The sequence below is a fragment of the Buceros rhinoceros genome, unplaced genomic scaffold (assembly GCF_000710305.1).
Source record: "Buceros rhinoceros silvestris isolate BGI_N320 unplaced genomic scaffold, ASM71030v1 scaffold6810, whole genome shotgun sequence".
NCBI classification, from domain to species: Eukaryota; Metazoa; Chordata; class Aves; order Bucerotiformes; family Bucerotidae; genus Buceros; species Buceros rhinoceros.
Window position 1 is genome coordinate 77,044 of NW_010390125.1, and position 27,298 is coordinate 104,341.

Genomic DNA, 27,298 nt, shown 5'->3' on the forward strand with positions numbered 1-27,298 from the left:
CCCCCCAGGATTAAAAAAACACCGGCAAACATACCCCCGCCGCTGACACAGACCTTCTACAGGAAGATGTGAACAACATATCTTACATCTATCATGTTTACACTTATACATAACCTTGCACCAAGTGTCATATAAGGAGATAACAGGTAAAAATATCATCTTAATTTCTTGGTAGAAAAGCTGACTGTAAGCAAACTATGGTATTATGATAGTATATTGATTCCTTTAAGCTTTCTATATATTTATCTATTTGTTTAGTGAGAAAGTTTTAGTATCTTCACTTAATATTTTAAATAATTTAAAATATTTGTATAAAACATTATTTACAATCCATACGACAAACAAAAAACCCCACATTACAAGAATATCATGAGAGTGGCCAAGTCAAACACCCCAAAATTAGGCAACGCTGGGTTTATGGCTACTTGTGCAATTTTTATAACCTTCTTCCTTCATCAATGTACAGATCTGACCCCTTCTTCCTTCATCAATGTACAGATCTGACAGTTGTCATTCAGCACTCATTCTCTCATAGAAAAAAAAACCAACCCAGCTGATGCCCTACTAAAAGGCACCCCATGCCAACCTAAACAAAGAAGTAACTGTTTTCTTGTAGACTTTTCTATCATCTTCCTCCTTAAGACAACATTCTGTCTTCACACTCTTGGCTCGTCTTCATGGACGAAGATTTGGATCACACTACCGGGGTAAAAAGATAATATATTCATATCTCCTTTTACCAGTGAGTAAGGCATAAGAAGATTGAAATGAGAAGTCTGCATCCACTTGGCTGCAAACACCTATGATGTGATTTTCCAGGATATTCAGGATTTCATACAGAAACCAGCATTTTAGCAATTCACAAGTCAGGTCCACAGAAAATCAAAAGTACTCAGAGGACACTCCTTTAAAGTTTGCCTTTGAGTATGACTAACAAAAAATACATGGCAGAAGCAAGAGAAGAATCCAGGTCTTCAAAATCTATCTTAACCAGGAGATCACCTTGTGCATCTGGTACAAATGAAGTGGACATGAAGTGGCATGTGACAGCCCTTCACAGCTTTGCAATGTTCTTAAACCAGGTCCACTGGGTACAGAGGGAAAAGTAGTTAAAGATACCATTGTATTTTTTAATTACAGTGATATGTGCATGCTGTAACTCATATATGTTACATCTTCTGTTACATGATATAATGATACATGAAAGTGTTCTCTCAAGGCTTCCTAACTTTATGTTCCTAGTTTTGCAATTTCACTGAAGTTCTTTTAACATGTTTTTTTGGCATTTGAAAGTTTTCAAGTCCTACGCACATAAAGAAAACTGCAAAAAAGGAAGAAAAAAAAAAGATTTCATTCTGTGGCATTGCATTTTTTTCATGGTGAACAGGGAATCTTATAAGAACAGCCACATGCTTCTGCCATTTGTGCCAGCAAAGTTTTATGAACATTATTGCTTACTCCCTGCACAGCCAAGCAGTAGCAGGGGGTAAGGCACACACTTTACCAGTGGTTTCATAGACACTTGCCAACAGAAGAGAAAGTCTGAGAGTTTCATTGAAAGCTTTAGGGAGAATGTACTTTATTTTAACAGGTTTTTGTGCTTGTTTTGGGGGAACTGGTACAAAACCCAGAGTTGACAGTTCTGCTCCGACTCCTCTAACCTATTCAAGACTCAGTGGTCCTTTCTCCTGACCTGGCTACCAGATCACCCTTAAGCATCCCTCATTTCCACCCACCCACAGTTTAAATATACTGACAATGAAAACATCTTTTGAATGTAAAAAAACAAATATCCCTTGTGATATTTTAAATCCAGTTATTTCTCATCCTAACCACAGCAGGATTAGGCAATAGTGTACAGATTCCTTTAAGCAACTGCTTTTACTCTGAGTGACTAAAAATGTCTTGCATCCATATGCAATTTCTAGGGGCTCCATACTTGTACCAGAAAACTTACAGGAGTTACGAATTCACACAATTTTAAAGCCACTGTTCTAGCCTGTCTGCAGAGTGGTTCACTCATGTCAAATTCATCATCCACTACAGCCTTTTTTGAGTCTTTTCTGCTTGCTGAGCTGCTTCCTAACTTGAATTCGTACAGTTGATTATTCTTACTTAAGCACAGAACTCAGCATTTGTTGAATTGCACCTTATTCTTCTGCATAGCCTGTGCTATTTCTTAGAGTAATTTTAAATTCTTGTCCTGTCTTCCAAAGTGCTTGGGGGCAGCAGGCTTTGGTATAATTTGCAAATGTAATTATCTCTATTCATCACTGAACAGTGCTGAAAGCACATGTTCTCCCACTGTAAGCAGCTCATGGTCATCAACCTTCCTTTGAGTTTATAAGAACCTTGTCTTAGACATACCATATGTTCAGAGCATTGCTGCCAGTAGAGGAAGATGACAAATACTCTTCCCTTTTGATACTTTTTTACTTCTAAATTCCCATCTTTCCCTTCTCTTAAAGGAGAACATATGGATGGAATAATAGTTCCAGGCAATTTTCTTTGTTCTCCTCCCTACATAGGCCAAAACATAATCCTCATCCTGAAATCACACCTTCTTCGTAACTTCTGCATTTTTCTCCAGTGTCTGCATAGGCCTGCAGCAGAGGTATCTGCTCCGTATGTTTCTGCAGAGAGACCTGAATTCACTGCAATTTATCCCTTACCAAAACCGTTCTCTGCAGCAACCATTTACGGGTTTTTGTGTGCAAAGGCACATAAGCCCACTACTCGTTAGATTTTTTGTTCTGGAGTCCATCCCAAATGTACTATAAAGTGAGATTTCTCATCATTACTACTGGAAACCCAGATATATCTTAGAATAAAAGGCTCAGTTGCTTTTAAGGATATAGTAGACATAGGAAGTTTGGGATTGCTGATTGTTCACGAGCAGTGTTGTTTCCTATTTAACATGTATTCAGCTGAAAGAGGATTTAGAAGAAAGGGTATATGCCAGTAAGGATTTAAAACTGCCCTACATGTACAGGCTGAAAAAATTCAAATAGCTTTCTGAGAGTTCTGACAAATTCCCAAAGACCTGCCGCTTACATTAAGAACTGCACGAAAGATAAATTTGACTTGAAAATGTATTAGTGGATGGAATGGGACAGGAAGCTTTAATGTTTCCATCTTTCTTCCTGACTGGAAATACTTTCAGAACGTGTCTGACCAGTGTGCAACTATACAACATAAAAAGCACTTTCCGGCCACTTCAGCTTAAGTAAGCTTTGCGACATGCTTTAAAATTCTTCACATCTCAGAGTATTCTGCTTTTTTCCAAAAATGTGCCCAACTTGAACTTCACATGTGGTCCTCATTTAAATGCAAATCAACCAATTAGCAATTTAAAGTATGCTAACAGATAATTTGTATTTGACATACTTGGTCTCGAAATGTGGTAAGGCCTGACCAATAATTCACTTTTTTTTTCCACAGCTTCAGCTATGTATGCACTGTCTTCAATTTACCTGGTAATTGAGGGTTTTTATAGTTACAAAAAGTACAAATATTTTGCATATTCAAGGCTTGGCCAGGCAAATTTATAATATGCCCTTCAGGCACAGGAAAGCTCAGAAACATAATTGGTCTAAATTTACTGACATCTTGCTAAACTGTGGTTATCAGTCCTCTGGGTGCCAAGAAAGTAATCTCTTTCTCATGGAGTTTTTGCACTGAGGGTACAGGTATAAATACTGCAGTGAAATCTTAAAATTTATGAAGAATTCTTGTCATGAATACGTTATGGTACATTACATACTTGACACATTAAAACACTATGAAATGTGAATATTCTCAGTAATTGAAACTTTGGAGAAAAGCAAACCATGCTTGGCAACACAGCATCACTACTAAAATGATGGTGATCATCATAATACCGGTTATCCATGCTGCTCTCCCACTAACCTGCAAATGTGGAGAGGATCAGTCAAGCCCTCAAACTAGTCCATGACAACTCTGTCGAGCCCATACTTCAAAAAAGTATAGTATAATTGAAAGGAGGAACACATTTGTCCTGACTTGCTCTTTGCTCTTATAAAGAGATAAAGTGTAATTTCCCTGTAGTCCTATTTGAAATCTGTAATACAAGGAGCCCTAAGCTAAACACGTGTTCAAAAGAGCAGGTGCAGACCATATAACTTAGTGGAGAAGATTACTTCTTAGCATTCCGTAGCACTGGCAGTGCTTCTGAGCTTACACTGCCCATGGTCACAGAAAGCCAGCACACAAATGCCTTCATGTTCATCCCTAGTCAAGACCCCACTTTAATCAGTCACTAGGACAGAGCCTGTAGTAACGGAAACACACTTTACGGGAGCATGCTCTAGATGTTATTTAATTTTTTCATAATTCTGAATATTTAAACCAGATGACTTTCCTGTTTTTACAGCTAAAATAGCTGAAACAAGAAATTTCTGGCCAAAGAAAATTTATTTTATTGTTTGATTGGTTTGACTATCAAGTTAGTATCTTTTCATGCAAAGAAAAAGGTTAAAATAAATACTTTGCTGCCTCTTGTTATTTTTTTCTCAACTAAACTTTAGGGGAGATTCTTAGAAGGTAAACCAATCAGGTCCCAATTCTCACCAGAATATAAATATATTTCAGGCTTTGCACTTCCACAGTGGATCACCACTGAATTTGAATTTCAGTTCCGTGTACAGTTCTGTGTAAAGTGGCTTCATGCAGCACTCAAAAGTAGCATCAATGCCAACTTTAGCTCTCCTGAGGGATTAATATAAATGCTTAATGACATTAATCCACATTTAGATCACTTATGTTTAACGACATGCTTTCCATGCATACATATATAAATATTAATTTTGGACTGAAAGATAATCGTTCAACACGGTAACAATTAAACAGCTGTAACCTGTCTCATGTGTTAAGTAATGGAGCTGCAGGCGAGCTCCATAAACAGATGGTCTTACCCACCCATGCTTAATGTTAAAGACTTTTTAAAAAAGAGGTGTTGACAAATCTGAACAAGAAGGCATAATTTTAATGCAAATTGGCCAATTTGCAATTTAGATTACTCTAAAACTAATTTGGTCTATAGAAAAAACTAAGCTGCATTGTAAAGCTGAGATGTTACAGAGCACATGGATATAGCAGATTTCCCACCAACATAATTATTTTCTAATTTCATTCAGCTAACAGAGTTTAATGGAAAAGCAGCTGGAAAAGTATGCATATATATGGGCTTCCTATGACAGTTACTTAATTTACTCATGGTACCAGCCAGTTATATCACAAAAAATAATAGACTTTCTGAAATAATATTTGTTCCAATCCCACAAAACAACTACTCAGACAGGAGAGGGTCAGTGAACTCATTGCAAGGCGGGACGGAAAAGAAACATATTTTAGCACAACTGTGTTATGAAAACTTAATTACAGAGCAAATTTTCAGCCAGGCTATCACCTGGGCACCAGCTGTGCACGTATGGTCTTCTATCACACTGAGATGCAGACTGAGCTTCATAAAATAATATATGGGTGTTCACCTCAGACCCATAAATGTCACTCCTAGACCAAATAAACAATCGACAGGTGGTTTTCCACAGCTTTGCAGTAAACTGTTGATTTAACCTGTTCTTGCAGGGATACAGGAAATCGTAAAACATTACAATTCTCAGCAGGGAAAGGACAGTAAGCAATTTAGATGCTTTAAATTGTTTAATATTTGAAACATGTACCGCCAGTGTTTAGTTCTAACCTGTAAGATGCTAAACAATAGCAATAAATCTTGAGTTTTGTTAATTCTTATTAGATTTATTTCATCACAACACTGAGCACGTAGTTATCTGCTGAACACCTTTGATATAAATCTTTGGCAGTATGTGTTCAGAGCAACGGCAATGACTCACAGGTGTGGCCCACATCAGGTGTGGCATTGAAGATGGAGCTACCCTGTGCCAGAGATACATAATGGAACAGTGGATATCAGCAACACTCCTGCGGTTTATGGCGTTAGCCAAAACAGTCCTGCCCACCTTACGCACGTTGCTTAAAGAAAAGAAAAAAAATCCTGCTTTATTTCATGTACTCTGTTCTTTCTCACAAATCAAAAGTATATGAAAGATATATGTATATTATTTCCCAACTCCTATCTTGCAATCCTCAGCCTTAGGGAAACTCTGTCACTTAACCCAGGTAAGCAGATGACTACATTTCTTCTGAACAAAAAAAAGCAAACCTTTCAATCACCTAAGATTTTGCTTCCCAGCGTCCTGAGGTACTGAAATAAAAACGAAAAAAAACCCAGCCTTGGAAAGTTTGGATCAATTAGAATTTCCTCTGGCTAAATTCCCATTTAAATATCTTGAAATATATATAAAATCAGCATAACTCAAGAACCAATCTAGGGTTTAAAAGATATTAGAGAGGAATAAAACTAAGGACTATCTTGTTTTAATTAAGGAGATGATAGGTTTTTCTTTTCTTTCTACTATCAATACAATCATCAGTGGACTAACTGAAACTGAGACTGGACAGATAGTCAGCATTTAGCGATATATTAAAATTGTTAGATGAGAAGCAAAACATTTTTCCATTTTAAAAAGCATTCGTGCTTCACAAAAATACCGTAATCTCTTGATCAAATGTGTTACAGATTGAGATGATTCAGTACGCATTCCAGTTAGCACTTCTCTGATTAATGCATATGTACCTGCCCCATTTTGTGCATCCAGCTAGAAATCTGGGGGGCTATTCCTTTCCCAGAAAGTGAATGAAATGCGCTGACCTTAAAACTTACAACTTCTTTGGAATATTCTTTTCCCAAAGAAGTTATAAATTTAGGCTGTTGCACTCAATGTGATTTCCAGCTAGTAGCTCCAGCAAACAAATATATCTGCATTTCTAAAACATTTCACGCTACTGCAGCTAAATGGTTAATGACTTTTAGAAATAAGAAGGATGCAATTGCTTTTTTAGATGTATAAAGAGAGTGAGAGTCTTTCATATGCCTAACACAAATTACTTTAATATTCTGCTACCAAGTTGAGAGTTGTAAGAAGCATTAAATGCCTAGGTTACAAGTGAACTGTGACAATAAAAAAACGGTTTGCATGGAAGAACATCCGGATGCCCCTTGTGTCTTGAAATCTACTGCTTAAAAAGAGCTACTACCTACTCTAGGGCAGATGAGAGAAAGGCAATTTGATTCTCCATCCGTCAAGCTGAGGAGGCAGTAATTTTTACTCCACTAAGAGGAAATACTCTTGGAAATGAGCAATAAAATTATCTGGTTTCTCCGTAACACCGGGCTTCTGAAGAAAACAGCTCTAAGAAAAATAAATGTAACAGCGGGCTAGAGCCCAAACCTCATTACTTGTCTTGGAGGCTGAAAGGGCAATATAAACAAATCAAACTATCTTTACAGCAGCAGCTGTGAAGTAAACACCCATTTAAAGAATAAACAGCTGGGAAGACAGACCTGCTTGCCCAGTGCTGAGGAAAACTTGTTTGTGCTTAATATGTTGGAAAAATTGTTCAAGAGCACTTCATCCATGTATAACTACAACTCTTGAAATGCTGCCAAGGTCAACAGCCGCTGAGACCAACAGCAGAGCGAGCTGCTGAGTAATTGCTCGTTGGCAAGTTAAAGCGGTCAAGGGAAAGGCTTTATCCTACTTTTAAAGATTATTTTATTGTTCAGGAAGCAGTTCTCTCTCACCTCTCTAGTCTCTTCATCGGCATGTTTTCCTCAAAAGCGTTAACCCTACTGATTTTCCCTAGGATTCTGCAGACGTATGTCTTGTATGTCTGAGCAATATCATTAATAAAGAACAAAAACAAATAACTGTGATTTCTGTAAAAAAAAAAAAAAAGTATGAATCAATCTTACTACTTCATACCTGACTCCTTTCTACAAGATAAAACTTTGCCTCATCTTCCTGGTGCCATATCAGGTAATACAGCTGTAACAGGTCCTCATTTTCCCTGTCCTCAAAGCTCACACCACGGTTTCCCGTGACCACCAAGCTCAGCACAGCTCTGTCTCTCAGTCAAGGCTGTAAGGTACCTGGGTAGGCAGCTTGTGGTTTACTATTTTCTAGATGGTTGTGCCCCAGTGATGGTTTAGCTGCTCTAACATATTCAGTTACAGTCCTTCCAAAATATCCATGAAAGTTAAAATTCTCCAGTCTCTTTCTAGCTTGTAGCAAAAGCAAATCACGCTATATTCGCATCCATCAGCTCTACTGCTATTAGACTTACTGTCTTATCCTGTTGCTTTGGCTACATCACCTCTTTCAGCTGACTCTCCTCCATCTCTCCGAACATAAAACTACGGGTTTTTTTTACTCAGTGGAAATTTTTTTGACTATTCTGATTATCCGTGATTTCCTCATCTCTCAGTGTGACTCTTGCCTTTGTCTGACCTTTTCCATTGTCTATTCAATCAACCTCTAAGTGCTCAGCCATGATGTTTCTTACACTTGGGAGATGTGCCCCATAAATACCTGCAGAGACATGTTACTCTTGTCACAGCCTTTGCTGAGCTATGTGCAAAAGTACACATAAATACAAGCTACAGTTAGACCATTGCCAGTTCCTTTGTCTGTGCTTCCTACCACCTGTTGTCACGCAATAGTTTCTCTGTGTGGTTATGCTGAGACAAAAATTGTTTGGGTAGGACCCTCTTCCTCTGTTACAGACCTGCAGTGGTACAAAGAGGGATTAGTGAGGAAGGGAATTTCTTAGCACTACAGCTACAGAAAATAAATATAAAAATGATAAACCTTTTGGCAGCTCCTCCACCAATTTTTCTTAGTCCCCTCATTTACATGCATGATTTCTCATGCTAGCTCACTGTTAAGCCCTGTACAATAGAGACGGATGTTCCACTGCACATGGGTCATATGGACTGTAAAAAACTAAGAAAAGCTCCATTGAGAAGGACACAGTACTTTCCAAAAGTTTCGAGAACTAACTTGATTACAGAAACATAAAGGCTCTAACAGGGATGGCTGCTTCTCAGTCAGCTGTATTTACACTGCCGTTACATTATCTGCATGTAAGAAATTTGATATAATTCTAAAATAGAGCATTACATTGACAAGAAGGCGATTTGGGGCAGCTAGATCACATTTATTACAAGGGGAAAGTGACATTTTTGTGTAGGCAAGTCAATTTTAGGGCTTCTTCTCCATAAAAGAAAAGAAAAAAATAAAAGAAAAACAATAGGAAGCTTCATTTTCAAAACACGTAAAGCTATCACATAAAAATAGGAAAGCACAAATCAGATTATATATTTTCAGTTTAAAATAACCTACTCCTCAGCAAAAGGCAGTTAAAGGGAAAAGATTGAAAACAGAAATTCTTCCACCTCCTTTTCATGACAAGCTACGTATGAAGAACTGATGAGCCATTATATAACCATTTCCTTTCTTAAAATATCAACTCCTTTACACAGACTGACACGTGCAAATATTCTGTTTGAAGAAACAAGATTCAAAGTAATACACTTCTTATTCAGATGCGGCCAGCAGCGCCGGCTGTTTGAACTCTGCAGTGAAAACAGGGTAAAGCATAGTCAGCCTACCAATGGTACAGTGCTCTCCGTTCCATCCCTGGCTACATTCACACTTCCCATCTTTACAGGTGCCATGCTCCGCGCAGCGGGGATGGCAGGCTCTCTGGTTGCAGGCTGCGCCCGTCCAGCCTTCCTCGCAGCGACACGTGCCACCCATGCACACACCGTGTGTGCCGCAGTCCACCGAACAGATTTCTGGATTCGAGAGGAGAGAGGGGGAGAAAAGGAGGCAGAGTGTGCGTACGGGAGAGAGAGGGTATGCATTAATTAGCAGTGCTACATTTTAATTCAATGTGTGAAGAATAAGAAAGGCAAAATCTTTGAAAATTAAATCAAAGGACTTTACTGTAAAAGGACCCAAGAGAATACAGTTTTATCTCTATGCTAATGCTCCCTTAGATATACAGGAGACTTCATGTTGCTTAAGTGTCTGCAGCTCTTTCGCTAGCTCTGAGTAATTTTCAGTCGTATTTTTTGTGATATGTCTTAGGAGCAACCTTTTGTAACTTAGATTATATGGCACTTAGACCTGCTCAAACTTATCCCATACTCCTAGTGACTAAACATACCATGTACCTAAGTTGTTGTGTGTTGTGAGTGGAAATATAGCATTAACAAAAGTTCATTTTAACAAGGTTTTCCCTCCCTACTCCACTCTCTGTTTGATTTCAAAGTAAAAATGTGCCATTCTGACACATTTTTTCATTATAAAGAATCAGCCTTAGTGAGACAAATTAGTACTATGCTGACATACTGACACATCTGTTAAATATAAAAGATGATTCTCTTTACTTTCAGTAAATTCATAACAGTGACAGCTATGAACAGTCTGGTTTAAATAATAGATTGTTAAAAAAAACCCAACACACAGCAATTTAACTTGTCATTTACATATAGTAACAGGATCTTGTAACTGATAGAGTAATTGAAAAATACGTTAACAGCCAAAGGTAGTCAGAGGCCAAACAATGCATGCTAAGTCTCAGCTAATACAAGATGATAATTTAGACTGCCAGATTTTGCATTTACAGTTTTGGTTCATTTAGTCAGACTCCAGCAAACTTTACTTCTGCTAAGCAGACAACAGAAAAACAAGAGAAGATACAAAACAGCCTGAGGGACTTCTTTAGTTCCTTGGCATACAGCTGGCTGTAACCATGTACTAGTTCATAGAAGTACTGTATTTAGGTTTTGTTTTCTTGCGAAAGACAACAAACAGTTTAGTAATAAAAGACTGAAATTATTTTCAACAGCAAAAGGAAGAAGCATTGAGTGCAAGAAAGGTTTCTAGTTCCCCACTCAACCGTGTTTTTCTTCCCCCGTGGAGTATAACCCTCTGTCTCAAAGTGTTGTGGAACATAAAACACACTATCAAGTAGCTGTGACATTTCCCATAAGAAACAGCCCAAAACCTTTATGGGGAAAGAGACCAGTAATTTCCTTTCCCCCATCCCCCACTCCCCTTTTTTTTTTCCTATACAGCATTTTATATCTACTTTGAATTAAATTTTTGATTAAGAGATGCAAGACGGTGTGATTAACTTTAGCCACAAAACATCAGCACAGCTCCAAGAAAGAAAGGTTTATTTCTTTTCAATCTAATCAATTTTTCATTAGGGTGAAGGTGTTTATCAGCTTTTAGCACACTAGCTTTGAGCAAGGTGTGTCAATCTTTGTAATGAACTTATTAATTAGAGTTAATTTAACTGAAGGGGAATTGAGGGGCTAATTAATGGACAAACTGCTGATGAAGATAGAGGAAAGCTTTGCTGATTTCAAACCTATAAATCCTTTTGACAGAAATAACTCATTCCTTTTTTCTTCTAGCGGCTTAACAAAATGTTTATGGGTAAGATTTACTTTTTAGTCTATCACTCAGAAGGTCATTTTGCATGACTTCAGCAAATATTCTGTGCACATTTTTATAAAGCTCTTTTGTGAGTTTGACAGTTTTGAAATATTTGAGATCAGAAATATTTTATATTATTCTAATCACCAATCATTCCTCGAAACATAAGTAAAAGACAGAGAATAAGTGAATCATCAACAATACTGTAGAGGACAATGTGACAAAAAAGGAACCACGTTTTGCCTAAGAACTATAAAGGGTCTGTCACAAATAGCCATTTTTAGTGCTAGAAATATTCAGAGAATTTTTTCTTCTAAACAACTTTAACAGAAGACAACATTTTATTTTCACTGTCATTTTTCTTGAATGTTTGGAACTCTGTCCTAACGCTTTTGTATGCATAAACCATTATGGAGTATCACAGATCCTGGTCATGAAGTACATTTGTTTTAAAAAGATGGTTCCTCATGAAAAAGTTATATTTATTCATAAGCTGGCATAAACCCAGCTAGCCCATGTGTTTAGTTTTCATTAACAAAATCATCTGAGTTGTTAGATGAACTGTTTCAGACAAATATATGTCTCACAGTTAGACATGACTTCTTTTTTGATATGTGACTACCAAACAGCATTCTAAAAACCCATATTTGTCAAAAGGCTGCTGTCATACTTCATAAATATTTAGATTCTGCTCCCTGTGATAGTACCTCCAGTCATTTCCTCCTTTTGCTTCTAAGCTCAGACTATGGTTTGAATAAGCTCAGTTTCAGACTTCAAGAAATGCCTCTGCTTCTTCACTCTTACCAGCTCCTATCATGGCAGCCTGTGCCCTTCCTCATAAGCTCTTCTGGTTTCATTCTTGCATTCCCTTTGCCTTCAAACAGGAATGCTGTCTGTTTTTCCAGGAAAATATCTCCAACTAGCTGGAGAGATTTTTAAAATGTGGCTGTTTCTAGTTTCACTAGTGTAGTTTTACATTTCTAAAGAGATCAATTAAGTAATATATCCATATATGGATATCCGTCCATCTATGATCCACGTATCTTACCAAGAACATTCTATACTTTCATGTACTGTACTAACCTGAAGTTACCAGGTGAAGGCAGCTAAAAGGTACCAACAAATACAATGATTTTCAAATACTTAATTTTCATCAATTATTTTGAACCTTTGAATCAATTCACAGTTCATGCTGAAGTCAAATCAAAGATTTCCATCAGCTCAGCAGGTCAGGTCCTTCACACAATAACGTCATTTTTGTGCTATCATCATTATCATTATCATATATCATATTGTGCTGTCATCAATGTGCTATTAAAGACACCTTAATTTTATAAAATGTGAGTGGTTTTAGCCCTTACCATTGGAGCAATCTGGACCCGTCCAGTTGGGATCACAGGAGCAGGTACCACTCTCTTGAAGGTAGGTGCCATGTCCAGAGCACTGGTCAGGGCACATTGTCTTTAGGATTTCACAGTTGCTGCCACCCCAGCCCGGATTGCAGTGGCACTCGCCGTGGATGCACACGCCATGGCTGGAGCAGGCTGGGTCCAAGCAATCCGCTGCAGAAAGAGAAGGAAGATCAGCTTAAACTTGTCATTCCTAACAAGAGTAATCAACCCCTAGCTGCTCACAGCACTTTTGGGCTTAATCCACATTGTAAGACCTTGTAAAACAGGCAGCATTTCACTCATCTTTAAAGTAAACATTAGTAGATTGAAGCCGAGTTCACCTTTGTTTCATTGCAATGAGTGAACAAAAGCAAGAGTGGACCAAGGTATCTCAGTGGCAGCCTCCCTTCTTTGGCTATGAGGTAAATCACTCTTTATTGTCACTAATTGTACAGCAGCAATTTTCTTTGTAAAAACATTTCCACATCATTTTATAGTATTGTAAAATTCTTGTGTGCACAAAACTGACATCAAAACCTTTACAGGCTAGCGCTGAGTTAAGGGAGAACCTTTGAAGGTTTACTAATGTTTCTGAACTACAGCGAGATTGGCTTTGGGTCTTGGACAACTGACTTTTGTTCTGCCTAATCACAGTGTAACAAGTGTTGGATTCCCTGCAGCACTCAGTATCAATTGACCCGATATGCTGCTCCAGAAGTTTGACAGCTGTATAGGACCCTCTACTTGTTTCAGAAATAAATGAGTTTCATACTGTCTATCTGTCTTAATTCACTTCAATGTGCTTTAGATGACGAGATTTAATTTAGCAATTTGACTCAATAAAATGTTACACTTGTAGGGTCAATGATCTGAAAATTTAATTTCGGAGACTTAATTGCATTACTTTGTATGTGGAGATCAATAAAATCAATTTGATTGAGGAAGAAAATGGCGTTTTTTACTCCCTAAAAAAACAGGATGGAAAATGAACTGCATTTTGCAGCATCCTAGAACGAATATTATTATGCACATGTCTGGAATACAAAAACGATGCATCATTTTTCACTCTGATGCATTTGAATCAGCACTTTCCACAATGTGGTTAGTGGAAAAGATCACTAACAAATGCAATACATTAATGATTTATTCTATACTGTGAAAAACACTAAGTACTTCTGTATTCCAACAACCATTTTTTTCTGTGCTTTCTTCTTAGCTGACCTCAGCCATAAAAAATAAATAAAAAATACCGGCAAGCAGAAAGATATCACACATTACTAAGAATTTTCCCACTGATTACTTGAGAATGAATAAAGTACAATAATTCTGCAGAATTCAATGATACTAGTGATTTCCAAACTTGATTTTTCAGTATTCTAAAATGATTTTTGAAGAAACACCATGAGTGCGTATGACCTAGATCTAGCAAAATCAATAGAGCTGGATGTGCCAGCTGGAAACCTGAACAACAACAGCAAGTGTTGGCGTACATATTTACTCATTTACCTTCTTCACAGTTCTCTCCTTTGTATCCAGAGTTGCAGGCACAAGAGCCCATGATGCAAATGCCCCGGCCCCCACACTGGGGATCGATGCACTGAGTTGTAGGCACATCACACTCGGTGCCCTTCCAGCCGCTGTAACACAGGCAGCGTCCCTTGGAGTACTGCCCGTTGCCACTACACAGCACTGGGCAGGCTGCTGTGAAATAAAACATGGCAGAAAAATTAAAACCAAGTTCTTCACCAAAGAAGGCCATCTAACAAGCAAGTCACATGCCAGTTGCTTCCCTGATGTATTTGTCTTCATGCTCTCTTAAACTGACTTGAGAAAAACATTGGGTTGATTTACCTCTTGAACAATCGGGGCCCAGAAACCCAGGAAAACAATGGCAGGATCCAGAAACACATTCGCCGTTACCATGGCAATTTCGGGGGCATTCCATCACAGACTCTAAAGGGAAAAAAAAAGGAGGATAATTCACAGACACCCACTGCATGAAGTATGTATAATCTGAACCACTACTAAGCGACAGCATGCTCTTGCTCCAAGAGAATTGTTTACGTTTGGTTTGTTTGAAGAGCATGAATGGCTGTGATTTTCTATTGCTGATGCCTCTAGTATCTTAGGACACTACATTCCAGCAAAAAGGCTCAAATTATAATGGTAAAACCATATGAGCTCCGTATTTAAAACCCAGCCTATGCCATTTAACAAGTACTTCGATACAATGTCCTCCTTTCAAGCACTGTTTTACAAGGCGGCACACTCATTACGCCTTAGACCAAGTAATTAAAACAGATATTCAGCATTTTGTTCTGAGCAGCAAAAGAAACACTATGAAAGGAAAACCTGTGGAAAAAAAAGTCAGTTCATTTAACTATGAAAACTTATCTTTGTATTCCTAAAAAACCCAACTGGAGTCTAGCGTTTGGTAAGAGCTTTGAAGATTATGCTTACCTATTATTATGGTATTAAAAGACACCTGCTCCGCATTTTTCCCATCATTATAAAAGGCCAGGTGCCAGATGCCAGAATCCAAATACTGGATAAAACCTGCTTCGTGGAGACTGACAGACCTTGCCTGCCGCCCCGCTCGCTCCAATTCCAGCAGGTTGCGTTGCTCCCTCGCAATCAGCCGGCTGCCATCCAGGAGCTCCACAAAATCGTACTGTGGGGAGGAAGAGTCAGGAGCTTGAGATGCCAGCTTTCCCACAATATCCTGACAATATGCTGGTATTTTGATCAAGTTCACTTTTTGGAGCAGGGAAGCAGGAGGTGAAACCAACTCTTGCTTATTTCTTTGTCCCTTGCTAAAACATCAAACAAAAATGCCAACTAGTCCTCGTGCTTATGAGTAGCTTTTTTGGTGACAAGTGGCCAGTGAACCTATTGAGGGAAGAAAATATCAGTTGAAACGAATCTGGAGTCATGACTGCCACTTGAATTACAGGTGAGAGCTAACTTTTGAAGTGTATTATATCCGTGTGGGTTAATAATAACATCCACCACCACTAATCTACTTTGCTTTTCATTTAGTTTCAGATGAAGGATTAAACTCTTCAGTTCCCCTTTTGGACATTCTGGATTTCTAGAAGAAGGAGAGCAAGAGCTTTGCTTTCCATCACAGAAGCCCAGAACAGGAGATGGAAAGCACAAAATATTGCAACTGTTGAAAATGACAAACATACGGTACCTCAGGTCAATGGCAGCATATACTGCTTTGTTAACAACCATCAGATTGTCAACAATCAGCATCTCACCTAAATGATTCGATGATTCTATGATCAGTGGGGCTTGGAAAAAAGTAGCAGCATCTCAGCTGATACAACAAGGAAAACCATTACAGAAGGTTTTATGCATGTTAGTTAGCGCTAATGATACCTGGAGGGCTAAGCTCCAGGCCCTCTGCTGATTTACTCTATCTGGGAGTCTGCTCTCACAGCTTGAAAGATGGCTTCTGCAAATTTATCATGTAAAGATCAATGTGCACATAGCAAAATTAAACAGGTAGGAAAACTAAAGAGCATTCTTGCTTGTGGTAGAGAGTTTCTACTTTTCCTACTGAGTCTGTTCACAGTTTCACTTTGACACATATTTGTTGCATGAGGTGAACTGTAACAAGTAGACCTTCAATCTTCCCACACTTTCGAGATCTCTCTCAAATGGAATTACATCCAGGGCCTATTAAAGCAAAGGCCAGTATGTGAAGCTGCTGCTTCTCCTGAGCTAGGATAACATCGGCTACCGGGGCCTGAGAATCAGTGGTTTAACAACCTAGCTCGTGACCTTCAGAAACTGCTCCTGGGACAAAAGAAAACATGATAGGCTTTGTCCTGGAACAAGGGTTTTAAGTACTTATGTTCTCTTCTTGAAATTGCAGGCCAAAATTCACTGCTATTGTAAGAATGTTCCTCCCCAGTAATCAGAATTATCTTCTTACCAGTCAGGGTGAGAAGGCAATGCCTAGTTAATATGCCTCTATCAACACTTGAGACACTCTTCCAGCTATGTCTGAACAAGCAGAATAGAACTTAATGTGATTAGGAGGTGTAGAAGCTGGTACCTGGGTATGCTGTCACTCTGAATGTAGGTGCTGCACCACAGGAAAACGAATGCTTTTGGAAAGCACCAATTATTCAAAACCATTCAACATTCTCATTTGTCAGAGAATTAAATATTTATCTTATTTTGTGTGAGAGAGAGAAAAATAGTTTTGGGTTTTTTTTTTCCCTCCTGCCTAACTCAAGAACACTTCTTTCTGGTTGTGTTGTTCACTAATATTTTAAAAAAGAGAAAGCCTGTGGAGTTCTAACAAGTCATTTATGGACATCTGAAGTGACCTTCTAATTTCTATAATGCAGAGGACCATTTTCTGTAAGAGGACAATTTCAGATGAAAAATGTACTTTGATACAGGAACACGTGATTACCAACTTGACTGACCACAAAGACTATACTAATGGCAGACAAGCGTGGTACAATTAATAATTTTTTATTTGTAATGTAATAAGGACATAGGCCATTATCAGAACATCATTTTAGATTACATTTTAAAAGCCATACAGAGGGGAATTTACTGTTCAGTCTGTCCCCCAGCAAAAAACAATAATTGATCTTAACCCTTTTAAAGGCTGTTTTTTTATATTTAGGACACGATAACAGAAACAGACTAGAAAAACAATTACTTCATAAGCAAAAAACATACCAATTTTATTTTTCTTCTGTGAGGATAAATTAATTACCTACATAACGAGTCTAAATGCACTGCTTCGCCCTACCACTCCATTCAGTCTTGCTTTAAACCACAGTCCCTTTTTTATTCTTAAAGTCTCTTTAAATAAACATATTGATTCTCTGAATGTCTGAACTGACATTTTTAGAAAGTGTCACAAAGACTTTCAGGCTTGCATTGATTGGGTTTTGAATGGACAGCCACTGTCAATTACTTCTGGTTGATTTATTTATGATTCCCCAGAAAGAGAGAACTATGCATCTCAGATTGGTTTGTGACACACACATAGTGGCTGTGCTTGAGACAGATTTTGGTACCTAAAAGAATACAAAAACACAACTAAAAATTCTGTCCCGATTGCAATATATTAAACCATTTCCAACATGCTGTATCACTATTATTTTGGATGATGCTACAGACGGAGAGTTAAACTTGCTGCATTCTGTTCTTATTTTATGATAAAATGCTAAGCACCTGATAGAAATGGTTTAGATACAGTCACTCCTGTTCCAACACAAGGGTCTAAACTAAAAGACTTCTTAAGAACTCTGCCAAGCTCATTTCTATCATACTTTCATTATGTTCACTGCAGTGTCAGGATAATTGGCATTGGAGGCTGTGCAGCTATGGAAAGACAGGCTTGTTTCCTCTTCCTCACTGTCCGGTTTTAACTGCACACAAAAAAAGAGGTGCATAAACAGGCAAAGGGTGCAAGTTTTGCATTACAGCCAAAGGTGACATGGAGAGAAGGCAGACATCCATAGAAACACCGAAGCTGTAAGAAGGGAAAAAAGAAGATGGTGGTGTGTGGGTAGACATGTAGGCTATCATAGGCATATGATACTGGAGGGGGACAGCTGGTAAGGAAACTTTACGAATGCTGGCAGAGTGCAGGTAGTAATCAGTTTTCTATTATTTAACATATGATCTCAAACTTCAAATACTGGCGTTTGAGAAACAGGCAGCAGTTGCTCATTTGCATAAATTCTGTTATTAACACTTGTCACTCTCTGACGAGGAGATAAGGGCACAGCATTCAAGAGACGCAGACATAAAGTGATATATACGGGTGAGATCCTGCTTTTCAAAGTCCTCATGAAACAACCCTAGCTTTACACATCCAGAAATGGGCTCTGAGCCAACTTTTATCATTTAGGGATAAGAACTTGGAGCTATGGTAGACAGATCTATGGAAATACGAGTCCCATGGTGAAAAAAAAAAAAGCAGACATCATTAAGGCATTTTATGAAACCATGAAACCATAGTAGTTAAATATCTGCTATGTTCTGCATTATTCAGGTCTCCCCATCTTGAAAAGATTTCAGTAAAACTGGTGAAGTTCCAGATGTTAAGATGTGCAACTCTTTTCTGCAAATGTCATGGATGCTAAATGCTTCCATAGGTTCAAAGGTCACTGCGCAAATTCACGGGACGAAAGGATCTATCAAAGACAGATTGTAAAATACAAAGACAACACCTTTGACTCATGAAGTCCTTCAGCCTTAAAATGTTGGAGGCCAGGAGAGTATTGTAGGAAGAATAACTACAAATCTGTCATGTTGCTCTATTAATCCCTACATTTCTGCTAATGGCCACCATCACAGACCAAATACTGGGCAAGATGGGCTTTAATCAGACCCAGTGTGGAAATTAACGTGTTCTTCTAATATGCTGCTATGATGCCTGAAGCTATACGTGTAAGCCACCTTTTCTGGGGGAAGGATACAGCGAAGCTCAGAATTAGCTGTTAGTCTGCCCCTGCCAGCTATGCCTGGCTTGCATTTAAGAGCTTTTGTCAATACAAGTCAAAAGAGTTAGGGGAAAAATAAACAGATTTATGCTTACAAACCCCTCAGTGTTCTATTTCATCAGATGTCCTTTTGCCTAAATACCTTATTACGTTTATATAAGCTACTCTGGTAAAATACATACTTTAGCAGTACAAGTTGTGTCTTCATCAAAGTCCTGAGATTAGGACTTTGTTGCAGAAAGGCCATAACTGTTGAGAAACATTTTACTTCATTTTTTTCCCCCATGTGCAGGAGCACGGTCAGAAGAAAAACCCCAACTCCTCACAGGAACTGGATTTTTAGGAGATTACATACATGCTTTATTTCAGGCACCTAAACCAGATACCACTGGGTTCAAGGCCATATAAACACTCTGATAACCCGGCACCCTTCGGAATCTTCGGCAGCCTTAGAAGTTCACTAGGGCACTGGTAAGTAAGCCTGCTTAATTTCTCAAGGTATCAAGTGTCAGTCAAGTCAGTCAGTTTGTAAAGCATACTCTAATTATATACCAGGCAAAAATAGGACAAGAGAGCTTGACCTATATCCTGGGAACAATATATCCAAAATGTCCTAGAAACTACAGAAAACAGAGTAGCAGGATTCACATATGGTTCTTTCTGTTGTATCATAACTTAAACATGAATAAGCACTTGGGCAGTAGGAATCCAAAGGGAAAGGAGTCTGTGTGACACAGATGATGGAAACAGATTTTGTTATCTGCTTTTCCTGAGTTTTTTGATAAAGGGCACCCCCATTTCAACCTTTTGCCAAGATAAGGAATCAAATAAGGATTAATTTTTCATAGATGTATCTACTTGCATAACTTCCCATATAAATGCACAGTCCAGATCAGATCCTTCAGTTTTATTCATTTTTGTCGCACATGTATCCTGCTAGCTCCTGTTATCATTGTTATCACTGAGATGGCATTTGTATTCCAAAACCCTGTTTCCAATGGCTGATAACGCTTCTGAATCAATTTTCTTCGAGCTAGAATTTCTCGTGCTTGTTGTCAGCCTGAGGGTGGGTGTTCGTATGTGAAGGTCTGAAGAAAATCCATTTAATCATTTTTATGAGGATCAAATTTTTAAATAAACATAAGTATATTTTCTGCGTTCAGCAAACTGTAGTTTAACGGAAACTAAACTAAAAAAATAAAGCTAATGTAACATTCTGTGATTTTTGCTTGAAACTCCTTTGCTGACCCTAATTTTTCCTCTGTGTTTTGCAACTGCTAAATAGATGATACAATTAGCAATATTTCTATGTTTTAGGACTTTTAAAAGTTACGCCTGAAGAAAAAATGAAATAAATTTAAACAGTGCAGTACCATGCAAATTGAAATAATAAACATCACCCCCAATCCCCCCCTCCTCCCCACCATAGTAAAATAATATATTTGAATTTTGCAGTTATGGATTTGCCGTTGCAACTGCGTATGAGGGATAATCAGTCAAGCTTCATTCCAATTATACCACTAGGTTGATAGAGTTGTGTCCTGGGCAAACCCATACACTTAAAGTAAAAATCTGTAAGATGTCGTATAGTTCTCTAAATGGGGTAGAAGCGCATGAGCTCAGCTCTTCTTTCAGGCTTTCAAATGGTTCAGAGCCAGCACTTGGACAAATATTGGGCTGAAAGAAATCTAAACTTGCAGGGTCTTCTATCTTAAAATTAAAATCTGAATACAATTGATTCCAAAATACCATCTTAGACAATTCTCCCTTTCTCCTGCCAATCCAGAAGGCTTCATTCTTTTATACTTTATATTTTCTATAACTGTGGATAAAAAGTGTTTCTTTGTTACTAGGCAAAGGCACGACCATATGCAATAAAAAGTGTTGCTACGACCCTTCTGAGAGTTGGAGCAGAATAAATCCACTGAGACACTTAAGAACCAAGTTTCAAGACACTAAATGCTTAGTGAAGACTGATGCTTTTACAGCCCCAGTTCACTGTATCTTCATAGACACATACTACATATTTTTTCTGTTATGCATTTATTTAGTGAGACACCAAGCTGTAAATACTGTAGGGATTTGCTTGTAGAACAAACTGAAACTGCTGTCTTCTTCCTGCTTGGAAATTTGGTTAATATGGTCTTTGCCAGGCACTCTCGATCATAAGATGTGTGGTCATAAGATACAGTATTAGTTGGCTTAGGTTTTTAAAGATACATCTATACACCACAGAAGAAAAAAACCTACCTATATATTCTGCATGAAACAACTCCGTACCTGAAGCATCATCGTTGCTCGTGGCATTCCGAACAGCTCATAAATGAGAATACCACCCCCATTTTAGATCCCATCATTTACAGTGTTATAAATGTTTTGGACATCAATCATGAGATCAATAAAGTATAAAAGCAAAAATAAAATTCAGCAAAATGGAAAACGATGTAATCCCAAGGAAGAAAAAAGACAGAAAAGATAGAAGCTCACAGTTTTCAATAACATCGCCTACTTTTAAGGAAAGAGTTCTCACCTGAGTGTGTGAAGGTGGTAAACCTTTTCGGCCATATACTCCAATCAATGCATCTTTCTGAAGGGATATATTGAATTTCAGAAATTGTGGCTGATCAATAAAGAGTTGTGACCTCCAAAAAATCCCAGGGGGAACTTCCTGTATTGCTCTTCGGCCTATATCAAGTTCTCCAGAATCTATAGTATTGTTTTCTTGTGCAAATCCCCCTAATTTTCCTGACAGGTTAGAACAAGAAGAGATAAAAAATTAGTATTCTTTTCTTGCTTTCAATCATCCTTCATATAAAACATTGAATATTTAGAATCACCTCAGATAAAATGTTACCTGATAATCTTTCTGAATATAAGATCCCAGGGAATTAACTGATTTGGAAATAAAAAGGCAAAGACACCACAAATACCTATCAAGTAAAAATACTGTTACCTTACCTAAGCACTAGGCATTACAGAAACTGTTTCAGAATCTACATTAAACTATTCTCTTTCCCCCAAGTACTTTAACAGGGGTTTTCCAGCATAAAGTTTCACGCTAAAGCAACTTAAGGTAAAGAGAAATGCAGCATACAGACTTTAAGAACAATAGATACATAAACATAAGCAGTCAAGAGAAGTAAAAACCAGCCTTTTCTATATTAAATATTAGAGCATTTATACAAAACTAGCTATGTCTACATCTATGGCTTCCTGCTTTTTGTCTTCGTATTCCCCCCTTCAAAACAGCAGTGTTTCTTGCTCCACTGTGCCTGTGTTCTTATGCCTTCCCTTCCCATAATGCCTACATCCCCTGCACTCACTAGCCTCAGCCCCCAGGCTTCTTATCATCTCCTTGTCCACAGTCTCGTGAACAATAGCATGTAAAAATCTGGTACTTCCACTATTTTCTGTATCATGAATATGTATTTATCCTGCAGGCCAATTACTAGGAATAACAATATAGCACTGAAGTGCATTAATGATTTTTATCGTAAAGCTTCATAATGCATAAAGCATTTGTGCAACTATCAGTTAGCCTTATGAGACCACTGATAATGGCTTGGAAATGCCCAGAAGCAGCAAAGAAGATGCTAACATGTGAAAGACACATGGTGTCAAATGCTAACATGGAAAAACTGGACTCCTGGTCGTGGCATTAAAAAAGAAGAAAATGAAGTCAAAAACTTTAGAAATCCCTGACAAATGTTTTGTTCGAGCAGGTAAGTTCAAGCAACAGAGACTGAATCTACACTGCAGCTCAAGTACAGAACAGTATAATCCAAACTGCAAGGCTCTGTGTCTTCTCAGTGAAGCACCACCAAATGAATGAAAGGGGTAAAACTGTTCCAGCCCAGTCCCTGAGGAAAAGGACTTGGGGCTGTAGGTTGATGAGAAGGTCAATATGACCCAGCAATTTGTGTCTGCAGCCCAAAAAGCCAACCGTACTGTGGGCTGCATCAAAAGAAGCGTGGCCAGCAGGTTGAGGGATGTGACTCTCCCCTTCTGCTCTCATGAGACCCCACCTGGAGTACTGTGTCCAGTCTCTGGTTCCCCCAATATAAGAAAAGCAAGTCAGAGGAGGGCCATGAAAATGATCAGGAGGCTGGAGCACCTCTGCTATGAGGACAGGCTGAGAGAGTTGGGGTTGTTCAGCCTGGAGAAGAGGAGGCTCCAGGGAGACCTTATAGCAGCCTTCCAGTTCCTGAAGGAGGCCTACAAGAAAGCTGGAGAGGGACTTTTTACACTGCCACGTAGTGATAGGACAAGCGCTAATGGCTTTAAACTGAACTATAGATGCTGCATCCCTGGAAGTGTTCAAGGCCAGGTTGGACAAGACTTGGAGCAACCTGATCTGGTGCAAGGTGTCCCTGCTCATGGTAGGGGTGTTGGAAGTAGATGATCTTTAAGGTCCCTTCAAACACAAACCATTCTCTGATGACCCTGCAAGGCACTGGGCTGGACACTATGGACAGCACAGGCCTGTGATAGAGTTTTGAGATCTCCACATTGCCTCTCGTTGTACCGCGCAGGCAAATATTAAATCTCGTAAAGATTAGAATCTCATCAGCAAACAAATTGTGCTTTAGTTGTGGTAGTCTCTTCTACCTGCCAGATATGCAGGAAACAGAACAACTAAGACTAATGAACTGAAGAAGTGTTTTGCACAGTCACCACCCAGCTTTAAAATCTGGGATGGTTTAGATGAGTTTGCATCAAGTCTGTTTGAGGCCAAAGACTCAGATGTGCTTGTCAGGCACTAACTCCACGCTGAGTGGCTGGACAGAGGCAGTCTTGGAAGCTGTCCAGGGACAAAGACTGTTTTGATCCAACAGAATCATCTAGACTAAGATGCAAAGCTGTGTGTGAGAACTTACTTACCAACATGTTAACTTGGACTAAGAAAGTAATGCCACATTAAGCAGCTGGCACATCAAAGTAAGCCGTGAGTGAAGCAATATAAAGAAAAATGGAACTGTAGTTATAATCTTACAGTTTGCTGTGTTTTTTACCAATTTATACTCTTTTTATTTCAGCAGCTGGTCTATTATAAGATTTAACTAGACCCACCTGGATGTGATAAGCATGTTTAAGTGATGCGGACTTGTTTGCACACAAGTGTTCTGAAGAACTGACAATACTCTGTTGCTGCCCTGCCTTTTATGTTCAATTTTTACATTATTCATCATTTGATGGAACAAACTGACACAACCTTTTTGCAAACATTTAGACTTAAAAAAAAATAGATTAAACTCTGAAATGCCAGGTGAGGTCACAGATTGATCCTTGCCACTTTTTGTGCATCCAAAATAAACAGAGACTGCTGCTGAATTAAACAGGTACTGAGAGGCCTTGAGTGGGGGCTTGTATCATCATCGGAGCTGTGCCACAACAGTGTTGCACTCGCTGAAAATGTCTCACTTACAGGATCATCATATTGATCAGTGTTCTGCTGAGAAGAGACAGAGAAATATCTGATCTCGGACAAACCATTTTTAACACTTTTCAGGATGAGTCTGATGCTTTTCTAAGTTTGGATTTAACCTTTCACAATATTCATATGTTATTCTAGAAGATAGATCTGATAGATCACTATTTCGGTTCATTTAAGCATTTGTTTCTTACCACTTCCTTCAAATTTAAGCATGTCGTGCTGAATAAATTCATGCATTGATGACTGGTAGTCACTAAACAATAAACACTTGTTTGCAGTATTGATCTGCAGCTTTCCCTATTTCTACATTTGAAATGAAAAACAACTACCTCTTACTACTGAAAAGATGAACTAGACAGCTTGAGCAGGTGCACTTTATCAAGCATTTTGACCAACTTGCCAGGAATACCTATTGTCTGCAACACTTATCCCTAGCAGATAATGATCCTGTGGACTCCTATTTTCTTCACCAAAAAAGAGGCACGTTAACCCTGTAGTCACATGCCGCTTTAGCGCCGCAGCTCCTCTCTCAAAATGGTCACTAGCTGTTTGCCCTCCTAAGAATAGCGTCTTAATTATTCTTTGTTCCCTGTTGTATCTCAATGGGCATAAGAAAGAATCTTAGTAATGTCATCATTTCCTTTCACTTTCTAAACAGTGACAGTTCTTGCACACAGCTCTAAATCAAAATATGAAATGTCACATTCATTCACACCATTCCATCACGTCATGGAATTCCAAGTAAGAAACCAAATTTTAAAATATCTAGCTTCCTGAATATATTCTCTTTTGCTATACTTCTTCTTTATCCCTAGAACTTCTTTCACAGACATTCTCCAAAGGACAATACTACAAATACACATAAATATTTATAAGTAGATAATATTTATATCATGGATTGTACTTACATCGCTAGATACACTATTTTTTAATTCACAAAATCCATTAACTTGCTGTACCACACACTATCTAATACATACTATCATGAGTTTATGATACTGATAATCCAATGCATTATGGCTAATTGATAGGTAAAATATTTGTTCTATTTAGTATTTGTAAATTGTTATTCTGAGGTTAGGGTGCACAAAATACTGAGCTAAAGAGATTTTCAAAGCAATAACCAATATTTAATTATTATACAAGAAAAAGAATACACAACTATCACTAGAACGACATGAAGCCAAACTCCTCCTCATTTGCAATCATTCAATAGATTAAAACACAAGTTACACTGTGAACAAGTATCTCTAACAGAGAATAAAAATTATGCACAACCAAGACACAGAAATACTCAAAAATAATTGCACAGAATTTTCCATCTTTCAAAGGCAGTAATAACCTGCCTTTGCAGGTTGCAAGGCTGAATTTACAGAGTCGTAGCCTTCTCTCATTCTATTGAATAACTTTGTATTAATGTCTTTTTCTGCAAGACATTTTCTACATACACTCTGCCACAACCATTTCAAGAAATGAAGTACAAATCCTCCTTAAAAACATAATTTTTTAGAACCCCCCTACATAACATCTAATTAAAAAGTTACTATACCTTTAATTAAGATATTATAAACAAAACAAAAAAGCTCAATACATGTCAATTAAAGCAAGTATAGTGTATTTTAATGAGTATAATCTCAAAAAGTGCACCTAAGTAAACCAAAAAGAAATGCCCCTTTTCTCACTCACTTTTTTCCTCTGTGACATTTCCTAAAAAGCTGCCATTTTTTATAAGGTATTTCTGAAGTGCATACAGATTTTATAGGACATAAAGTAGACCCACAACATGTGAGATGTGACCAACTGCTAGAACACAATGGTTAAACAAGCTTTGTTTTTTAACCTTTCTTTTCTACTGCCTAGTTATAAAAATGAATAAAGCACTCGTGCACCTCAAGTAACTGTTTGTCTTTGAGTAAAAATGGCTTACAAATTACTTTGGAGAACCTAAACTGAAATGGCCTATAAAATTCATCATATCCATAAAAACCCAACATTGTTACACCACCTTATGCAGCCCTGAATCCTACCTGTGCTATGTTGCCAACAGCTTGCTGTTCCTATAGAGAGAAGCACTGGGAAGAAGAAAAAAAGCATCCACAAAAGAAACAAACAAAAAAGCTATGGAAAAGGCTTGTTCAGAGATTCAAGCTTCACTTAACAAATGTTTTGGATTTAAGGATGATTTAACATGCTTTTACTGTTAATCTATGACTAGCTATTTCTAGGTAAACCACAGCTGAATATTATTCAGAGGTCATAAGGATGCATTTTCAGGTTTAAGCTTTGCTCACTCACCACTCAAAGTACCTGTACTTCTGAAACGCAAATGAATACCTGGGATCTAGGACACACCGGGCTATGATTATCTGACCAAAGCAGGCCCAGGATTATTCAAAGTTTAGGAGATAGAGTCCCAAGGAAAATGCCTGGCCCCGTACAACACTGGGAATTTCTCCCATCTAAATCTGAGTATCAGGATATTATCAAGGGGCTAAAGAGGAGCAGTACTGAAAGTTGTCTGGCTGTCAAAGTATTCAAATTAAGGCTTTACTGATTCTTCCTTTAAGTTTTCAGTAGCTAGTATGATAGCACAGG

The 27,298-nt window shown here is 38.1% G+C and overlaps 1 protein-coding gene across 2 annotated transcripts in view; it reads right to left on the minus strand.

The window, feature by feature from the left end:
- The window catches only part of TENM3 (teneurin transmembrane protein 3), a 120,028-nt gene that overhangs the window by 70,563 nt on the left and 22,167 nt on the right, over positions 1 to 27,298 (minus strand). For both annotated transcript variants that reach the window (XM_010136601.1, XM_010136593.1), the window contains exons 3-8: positions 21,800 to 22,014; positions 15,245 to 15,455; positions 14,636 to 14,737; positions 14,291 to 14,485; positions 12,755 to 12,955; positions 9,554 to 9,739 (exon numbers count right to left, since the gene is read on the minus strand). In XM_010136601.1, coding sequence (XP_010134903.1) covers positions 9,554 to 9,739; positions 12,755 to 12,955; positions 14,291 to 14,485; positions 14,636 to 14,737; positions 15,245 to 15,455; positions 21,800 to 22,014 — 1,110 coding nt within the window. The remainder of the gene's footprint in view (positions 1 to 9,553; positions 9,740 to 12,754; positions 12,956 to 14,290; positions 14,486 to 14,635; positions 14,738 to 15,244; positions 15,456 to 21,799; positions 22,015 to 27,298) is intronic.